The sequence below is a fragment of the Panthera onca genome, chromosome F1, assembly GCF_046562875.1.
Source record: "Panthera onca isolate mPanOnc1 chromosome F1, mPanOnc1 haplotype 2, whole genome shotgun sequence".
NCBI lineage: Eukaryota > Metazoa > Chordata > Mammalia > Carnivora > Felidae > Panthera > Panthera onca.
The window spans coordinates 16,749,763-16,759,245 of NC_138355.1; the positions used below are offsets into that span (position 1 = coordinate 16,749,763).

Genomic DNA, 9,483 nt, shown 5'->3' on the forward strand with positions numbered 1-9,483 from the left:
ACTAGGATCCTACATTGTCATTGTATTCCTGTGCAACAGGTTACTTAAAGAAACTGTTTTTAAAGAAAAAAGGTTAAAAGACTTAATGGCAGGGGAAAGCTCTTTTTACCTAATACTAAAATTCTTAGAAATTGCTTTCAAGTTACACACTTGATGTCTGAATTGGAAATTTTTCAATCTTACTGTTTTCCTACAAAATTTCTCCTAGGCTAGAGCAAATCTTACCCAGGCTTCAAATCTTTATTCTGGACAAGTACAACCGCCTGGTCAGACAAATTTTTATAACACTGCCCAGTCACCAAGTGCTCTCCAGCAGGTAAACTATGGCATGGTAAATTTCCTCAATTTTCTTCATTATTTTATTACTTTTACTGCTTTTGTTGTTGCTTGGCAGTTTTTAAATAGAACCAGGATGGGGGAGATGGTACGATAGTTGTCAGACTTTTCTCTGAGGTTTCCTAGAATTCCATGGGGTCACTGGAAGTAGACCCTGCTCGGTCCCACAACACCCTTTCCTTGGCCACATGAAAGTCAGTTCAGCTGTTTGCCTGTTTGTTTTAAAAGAGTTTCCATGTACTCATTTATTGTAACAAAGGATACCATGAATATAAAAGTTTGAAAACCATTTTCAGGATATACAGTTACATAAAAGCGTGAGAGGTGCTTTAACCATTTATGCTAGAGGCGAAGGAAGGCTCTAAAGAACATCACCCTGGTTAATGTCATACTTAGAACAGTGTGGCAGAGTATGACAGTGTAAATGACAGACATGTACTGTCTCTTAGCAGTGTCACAAATCTAATCTTTAAAAGTTTGTAGCGGACTGAAGGAGAGAGGCAGACCATTAGTCATTTTCTTATTACTAATTTTGGTGGCTCTTTGGAGGGTAGAAATTCATAAATATATTTATTACCTTATTGACATTCAAATTAAATACCATTTATATGAAAACTGAAAGGTTATGTTTCTTATTGTCAAAGGTCATTTTGACCAGACCTGAAAACAATATAGAAATGTCTATTTGGGAAGTGGTAATAACGCTGCTTTCTTAGGTTATACCCCATGATTTTATTGTATTATGTCGTTGTTAGACATGTACCATGGATTAATTCAAAGATAGTCCTAATTATTTTGGTTATATCGTCTGTACTACTAATCTGTCTTAGTGTTGCTCCTTTAATAAAAGAATGGAGATAGCACTAAGCAAAAGATTATATGTGAGACACATTAACAGATTGACGTAGTCTGTTTAAAATGTTATTCAAAAGTTTATGAAGGGTTGTATATGTAGTTGTAGGGATGTACATACAGTAGGTATAAGTAAATTGCTGCAGTTACTGTTTGCTTATTTTCTAGGTTACAGTACCTTTACCAGCATCTCAGCTTTCGTTGCCTAATTTTGGATCTACGGGGCAGCCTTTAATTGCTCTGCCTCAGACTCTTCAGCCCCCATTACAGCATACCACCCCGCAAGCCCAGGCCCAGAGCCTGAGTCGTCCTGCACAAGTAAGCCAGCCTTTTAGAGGACTAATCCCTGCTGGAACACAGCATAGCATGATCGCAACCACGGGAAAAGTAAGTGAAGAGAAACCGACAGTTTCTTTAAGAATTTAAGGCCATGTGTTTAGATGTATGCATCTGTGTAGTTTATAAAAATAAACAAAATGCATCGGTTTTTACCACCTTCCAGGAAGTCTCAAACCCCAGGATACTTTTTTAACGTTTATTTATTTATTTTGAGAGATCAGGAGAGAGCATGAGCAGGGGAGGTGCAGGGGGAGAGGAAAAAGGAAAGAGAATCCCAAGCAGGCTCTGTGCTGTCAGTGCAGAGCCCAACACGAGGCTCAATCCCACAAACTGAGATCGTGACCTGAGCTGAGGTCGGATGCTTAACCGACTGAGCCACATAGGTGCCCCTCAAACCCCAATATACTTTTAAAGATCTATTTACTTTTAATGTGTTTGGCTTCCTCTGGTTTTTGCCTAATAACAATTCACAAATTTTGTGGAAGAATTGGGTTTACACAATCCCTTAAGACTTTCCATCCATAAATTTGGCCTGGATCATTCCATGATATTTGCAACTTAATTATAGGATTTGTGTACTAAAGGTTTTTGACCATTCCTGGATTAAGTCTTCGTATATAGAACACTAAACACAGCATTCAGCTTATGGGATTCCAGAAATGCTGAGTTTATCGTATGCTTTTTTTTCAGATGTCTGAAATGGAACTGAAAGCCTTTGGAAGTGGCATTGATATAAAACCAGGCACACCTCCGATCAGCGGTAGAAGCACCACACCAACATCTAGTCCCTTCCGGTAAAATGGGCATTTGGATTTTCAGATACTTAAGCACGATTTGTTTGTTAGATCTTACTTACTATGTCACCAGGTCTGTGGTAAGCACAAGACATTCCGATAGTTGTATCTGAGATGTTAAGCTATTAAATTCTTAAGAATGTGTTTGCTATACTGTATTTTTAAGTTTTTTTTTTTAAATACAGGGCATATCTAGCTAGTTTTCTTTCTCACCTCTGCCCCTTCCAGTGTCTCTCCACTGCCATAATATTTGGTAACTCACCGTGGTAAATTTTCATCAGCTACCACACAGGAAGAATCTACCAAGAGCAACGTCTCTAAAAGTCTGACAGCATTGTTTATTTGGCACTACTGTACTGACCAGTGATGGCTTTTTTCCAAGGGCTACTTCCACAAGTCCGAACAGCCAGTCCGGCAAAATGAACAGCATTGTCTATCAGAAGCAGTTCCAGTCAGCCCCTGCCACTGTGAGAATGACACAACCATTTCCTACACAGTTTGCACCCCAGGTGGGCAGATACGAGTGAGAAATGAGTATTATTTCCTTGCAAATGAGTGCTAATCTGGCTAATTCTCTGATTTCATAATCTTGCCATATTGTAACTAGTTTAGAAACAGAGTTTTTAATGAGAAACAGCTTCTTGTTTAACAGTAAATTTGTGACCTGTGTTCTCTGCAATTTTTAGCTAGATACAGGTAGTATCCGTAGAGTTCTAAAGCAGACAAGAGAAGTAGTCAAAAGATTCCCCACACAGCTCTGATCACTTATTTTAGTCCTGTTTCTTTTATCTTTTTTTGAAGAAGTTGACTTTTCAGAGAAGGGTCCCAGTGCTTAAAGTTTTCTAGGTTTAAAGATTTTTTGTTGTTGTGTTGTTGTTGTTTTTTAAGATAACTATGTGTAGTTGAGGTAAAATTTCCAAAAGATGTTCTAATATATGTGTAAAAACGTTGGCTTCTCTTCCCTTTGCTAATCGTATGGAAAGACTAAAATCAATAGTAACTCTCACAAACTAGCATTTGTTCCTGAAAAAACACTTTATTTGTTGAATTGGTATCATTTTTATTTATCTTCAGATTATGTTTGGTATAAGTGTGTGCCTTTTCTGCAATTATATCTTTTTAAAAAAATATCCTAATTAATAGCTTTTCTATCTCCCCTTCAGAATTTGTAGCTGAATGAAATGCTAGAGTCCACTGAAGTGCCATAGCATGCTTTGCCTAATTTTTCTGTAGATTCTCCAAGCATGGCCTGTTTGTTCTTGGTCCTGTAATAGAATGGCACAAATCCATACACTTCCTTTCACTGGCAGAATGGGCACAGATTTACTCTGAGATAAGCCAACCTTGGTCTAGTTGGCAGAATTTTTTTTTTTAACAGTTCAATGTTGTATGTTTTGTTTTTTTCACTCAGATTCTCTCTCAGCCTAACCTGGTCCCTCCATTGGTAAGAGCCCCACATACTAACACCTTCCCAGCGCCTGTTCAGAGGCCACCAATGGCACTGGCCAGTCAGATGCCTCCTCCGCTGACCACAGGCCTCATGAGCCATGCTCGTTTGCCACATGTAGCCAGGGGTCCTTGTGGATCACTATCTGGAGTCAGAGGTAATCAGGCCCAGGCTGCGTTGAAGGCTGAACAAGACATGAAGGTTAGTACAGTGTTAACAGCCAACAGAGCAAGAATCTGTCTCTGAACCATGTCTTAAGATGCCTCTGGACCATAACCACATACCCAGGCATTCATTGTCTTAGCAGACTTAACCGAGCTAACTGCTTTTATTCACTCCTGGTTTTTTTTTTTTTTCCTTTTTTTCCCTCCCTATTCCCCCCACTTTTTCGGTTTTTTTTTGTTTTTTTTTTTTAATTTTTTTATTATTATTATTATTATTTTTTTTTTTTTTTTGCAACTTTAGTTAGCAAACAAGTTGACATTTTAAACTCTGGCAAAATGAATTACTTTAAAAATACATATTTGAGGGAGATCTGAGTTTAGCTGGTACCATTTTTTGGAAGAGCAAAAAAGTGATACGGATTATTATAGGCTTCCCCATTTTCTTCCCCCCTCCTCCCCCGTTTGGTTTTCTTTTTTATCCTTTCCCCCTCCCCAAACTTAAGATATAAATCATGGTTATGTGAAAACTCTGGAGTGGGTAAGAGATTTTTACCTATCTTGATTTTTCTTCCTTCATGAATCATCCATGTACAGTTTTCTTCTCAAGCTGTTTCCATGCCCGTTTTTTTGCCCGCCACCTGAGTTGGCACGTCCCACAGCAGATGGTGCAGCTGTAGATGAAGGACTGGGAGAAGCACTTTGGGATCCTTCACGATAAAAGGCACTGATAACGTGATGTTTGCTGATGCAGAAGAGTGCCTTTAGGAGTCTGTGTGGGGACAGTTTTTCTAGCGTAAACTGTACCTGTCTGCCTGTACAGCCAGCGGAGTCCATTGATTTCTATATTTACTTAGACTTGACTTTAGAGGTCTTAGTAATTCTGCCTATTTTGTCACTACGTGTGTGTGTGTGTTTATCATGTCAGACTAGAACAAAGAAACGTTTATTGCTTTCAAATAGGGCAGTGTCCAAAGTAATGCTCTACTCTGAATTAGAAACATGTTCATGATCAGTCGCTTAGAAAATTTGGTTGACTGGCTGGTTTCTTTCTGCATTAATATCCCTCATTTCTCATCCTGAGTAATCAAATTTAAAGACTACTCTGCGGTGAAACTCTTGTTAAATATTATCTACTTGTATTACGGCTGTGTGCCTAGGGATTTCCATCTGTTCATAACTATTAAATATACTTGTATATTTAATACAAGTGTAGAAATCTTTGGAAACTATTTGGCCATGGTTTCCACTTGTGCTTCTGTCTCCTTGGCACTTGATTTTCATATAATGCCCATGTTGGAAATGACAGTAGAGCTTATAACGGGGAGGGGGGGGTAAAAATTTCTTGAATTGCTTTAGATCTTTGGATAGTACAGGTTTCCTATAGAACACGAAGGGCTTTTTTGTTGTATGCAAGAGATACAGAAACTTAAATTTTATTTGTGTACATTACAGTGGTATAATTTACAGAGTGACTGACGTAAGTATATTCTCCGGGGCACGTAGCCATTAAAAGTAGGAGATTATTTTACCAGCTCAGGATGTGGTAGGAGCTATCAGAACTTAGTGATCAAGTGAAGTTGTAGTTACTAATTTCTGACGCTCTTCCCCTGCAGAAGAGAGCTGTGGGAAGAGGACTCAGCCACAAGACATTTGGTCCTAGGTGTTGGTAATGCCACAATATAAGTGCTTCCTTTTCGTTTTATTGTAGACCACATATTGATAACTAGAAGTTTTAAGTGTTACATATATATGTTTTCAAATTTGCAAGCAGCTTCCCTAAACAGAATTTGATATCAATAAGTTTTGTTCCGGAAAAGATACAGAGCAACAGCAATTTCTGTCTTCTTATCTTATAAGAGGGCAAACTTTGAAAAGGTGGTGGGAGGTGGTCCTGTTTCCAAATGCTTAAAAAAAAAAAAAAAAAAAAAAAAAATCACATGGAATGATTGCAAAGATAGGAAGAAATCTATCAGTTAAAAGCTGAAAGATCATTGAGGTGCTTTTGGTTTTGGGCCAGACCAGCGAGGGGAAGACTGATTTGTGGTCGGTACGAGAGTGTGAACTGAGACTGATGGATGGGCTTTGGTGGCGCTGCAGCATTTTCAGTTGTTGTTTCTTATTTTTTAAGGCAAAGCAGAGAGCAGAGGTTCTTCAGTCCACGCAACGGTTCTTCTCTGAACAACAACAGAGCAAACAGATAGGAGGCAAAGCCCAGAAAGTGGACAGTGATTCCAGTAAACCTCCTGAAACACTGGCCGACCCACCTGGTGTCTGTCAGGAAAAAGTAGAAGAAAAGCCACCCCCTGCACCCACCATAGCCACCAAACCTGTTAGAACTGGACCAATCAAGCCTCAGGCGATCAAAACAGAAGAAACAAAATCTTAAAGGCTGTGGTTTATTGCCGGGGCCGGGGGAGGGGAGCGGGGAAAGAGGGAGAACTGAGTCGGATAATGCCAGCAGCCAAAGGGGTAAAATGGTCTATGACATTATCCTGTCCAGAGCTTGCAGGTGCACAGGGGACACAGGAGCAATTTACACTGACACACAGCTGCTGCACCAGTAAAGTGAGGCTTTGCCGGCTCGCACCTGCTATGTGATGCACACTCGGTTGACGGCCGTGCATCTTCGGTCAGAATCTATGTACAGATATGCATACGCATCCCGTGAGTGCACAGAATTTAGAACTGCAATCCTTACGGTTAGATGAAACACCAGAAGTAGAGGAAAATAACCCTGCAGAGGAACAGCTGATGCCGAACAACAGTGATTCCAGCTAATGTGTCAGGTGTGGTCTCTTTGCTCCCTGTGTGCTTTGGGTATGGTTGTAGCATTTGTGGGCTTGGTGGTCAAGAACTGAAGGTAACTGGTGCTGGATAGAGGAGCCTTATTTTTTATTATGGCAGCTTGCTATTTTTGTAACCTTGTGATTGAGTTGAACACAATCAAAGTACAGTAACTGATCTCCCCTTCTTCCTGGATGAGTGAGTAGATGATGAAATGTTGACGTCCACACCCTTGGACGTCCCCAAGAGGGCAGGGTTTGGCTAACCGCTTCTGTTTGAAATGATGCTGTTTTGGTTGTGGCCCGAAGCTTTGAAGTGCTACTTGGCGTCTCCTTTCTCCCACGGAGTTCTTACCGTTCAAACACGACAGATTGGGTAAAATACTAGTTAGATTGAGTCTGGCTTGCCTCCACTCCATCATCTTTGTATGAATCCAATGGGGTTTGTTGGGTTTTGGTGTGTTTTGTTTTTTTTTTTTTAACGGTTTTTTAGCTCATGTTCATCAAGAGCAGTGAATACCTAGAACCGTGCCCTTAATGACAGGAAATCCTGTCTGAGAAGGTGCATTTCTTTACCAGAGCTGTGTTGTACCACCCTTTGGGCCCTCTGCTGGAAAAGTAGAATCAAGTCTCAAATAATGCCTTTTTAAATTGTATCCTCTAGTATTCTAGATGTAGGACAGTACTGTATCATACCTCTGTGAATGTAAAATACCTTGTACCTGCTTTATGATACGTAACAGTGACCGTGCTTTCTCAGAGCTGTTTTTAATGACGTTATTCTAGAATGTTTTCTTTCCAGATGATGATTGAGAAGCTAATAAAAAAAAAAAAAATGGTGCCAGGTACCACAACAGTAACAGAACTTTGCTGTTTTCTGGGGGTTTGTTTTTTTACCTGTTTTTTTTTTTCTTTTTTATTAATGGAGCGTGCTGGATGTGTCTATAATCTTGTGCAGATGACCGCAGAACCTGGAAAGGCTGTTGCTGCTATTGATGCATAACATACTGCTATTGGTCTTTTTATATAAATAAATAAATAAATATATATATATATATATACACATACATATACATATATATATATAAATAATTTGAATTTTTGGAAACCTTAGCTGTGCTGTCAACTTTGGAAAAACTACCCCAGTCGTACCGTGTTGGGTTGGCATTGTACAGAAATTAACAGCCATATTGGTCTAGAAATGTTAAACACAATTTTTTCCATTTGTACAGGGGTAACGCACTGTATTAAATGTGTAAGGTCTTATCTACATGGGTTTGATTACAGAAACTAATAAAGTATTCTCTAAATAATGAATCTTGGAACTTCTGATCCATTCCCCAAATTTGGAGCAAGAAGGTCTGTCATGTACCAAAAATAGTGATCAAGGGTACATTGCGCTCTAGGAAGAGATTCTCATCCAAAGACTTGATTTGGCTTAAGAACTATAAAGCTTATTCAGTCAAAGTAGATGTTGTCATGGAAGATATTAGCCGTGGCCTCTGTTCCCAGGGTAGCCATACTCCTTTTGAAAACAAGTCTGCCCAGGAGCAGAGAGGTCTTTGTGCATGGTGTGAAGTGCTGAACGTAGCAAAATAGTTTCACTGTTCTTCTGGGCAGAAATTGAACGACCCAAAATAGATCTCGGTACTTAAAACGTTTGCATTTTTCATATTTTTCCTAGCACACTGATAGTCGTCGTCACCCACACAAGCAGCCTGTAAGAGATTTGTTTTATCATTTACTCCTTTTGTAACGTGAAGCGCTGAGGGATTTTAACTGTCTACAATCCCTTATCCAGAACACATGGCTTCCAGACCCAGCTTTCGGAAAACTAGTAATCCAGTCACTGATGACCTGTGTGCCGTCTTTACTCGTGGCTACTGTGATTCTTAATCACTTAGAACACCCAAGTACTGTGAAGCCAAGCTTTCTGTGTAAGGTTTTCTTTCTCAAAGTATGTTCTGAATTGGTGCGACGGGTCAGGCTAGGATCACAGACTGGTACCAAGAGAGCTGGAGTCACCACTTCATCTGTTTGCCTTCTTACCAAGTCACCTCGATGGCCTTTGTTTTTCATATTCTGACCCTTCAGTTCGGTCCTCGTAAATGGTAGAACTTCAGAGTGACTGAACTATGTAGTTTGTACTCTGCATTTGTAAGCAACCAGGTACGTTCTGCTCAGCTGGTTGTGCGAATTTGAAACCACGAACACCTTGGGCCCTTTGCCGGGTAGGATCATACAGTGTTAAAAATGGGAACAAAAGGGTGTCCAGTGAAAGTAAGGTATTTACGTAAATGATCTCCACAGTTTGGCCATACAGTTCTTGTTTCTGGCTCTTCTGACGTGTGACTAGATTACCCAGAAGATGTTACGGTCAGTCATCGGTAGTGGCTTTGGTCACGTAACCCTTTGAACATTCTCTGCCCTTTGAACTGTTCTGGTAAGGAGGAACAGGGCGTTTTTGTCCTTAGTCATAAATTGTGCATTATGATGGAAGAGTAAGTGGGGGAGGCGGGTTGGGGACCGAGAGGAGGGTATAGTTTGAAAAGGGGTTAAATCTACTTATTTTCACAATACAAATTACGGGAAGTGAAGTTCCAGCCTACTCTTGGCTGGAAGATGGGATCCGAATCCACATATACCTTGGGTTAAACAAAGCTGAGAGGACTGTCAGGACTGAGTGCGTCGGGTTCGTCCTGTAACAGGGCTTCCTCTGCTGCCACAGCTTGTTGGCATCTTCAGTATCTCCACATGCCCTTTCCAGT

General features: G+C 40.1%; 1 protein-coding gene across 11 annotated transcripts in view; it reads left to right on the top strand.

The window, feature by feature from the left end:
- The window catches only part of PRRC2C (proline rich coiled-coil 2C), a 95,817-nt gene extending 87,785 nt beyond the window's left edge, over window positions 1-8,032 (top strand). For 3 of the 11 annotated variants that reach the window (XM_060643501.3, XM_060643504.3, XM_060643502.3), the window contains exons 30-35: window positions 209-331; window positions 1,357-1,575; window positions 2,218-2,321; window positions 2,704-2,830; window positions 3,733-3,969; window positions 6,061-8,032. In XM_060643501.3, coding sequence (XP_060499484.3) covers window positions 209-331; window positions 1,357-1,575; window positions 2,218-2,321; window positions 2,704-2,830; window positions 3,733-3,969; window positions 6,061-6,318 — 1,068 coding nt within the window. In that variant the 3' untranslated portion in view covers window positions 6,319-8,032. The other 8 variants (XM_060643503.3, XM_060643505.3, XM_060643508.3 and 5 more) reach the window with 6 other exon arrangements.
- Window positions 8,033-9,483: the final 1,451 nt, after the last annotated feature.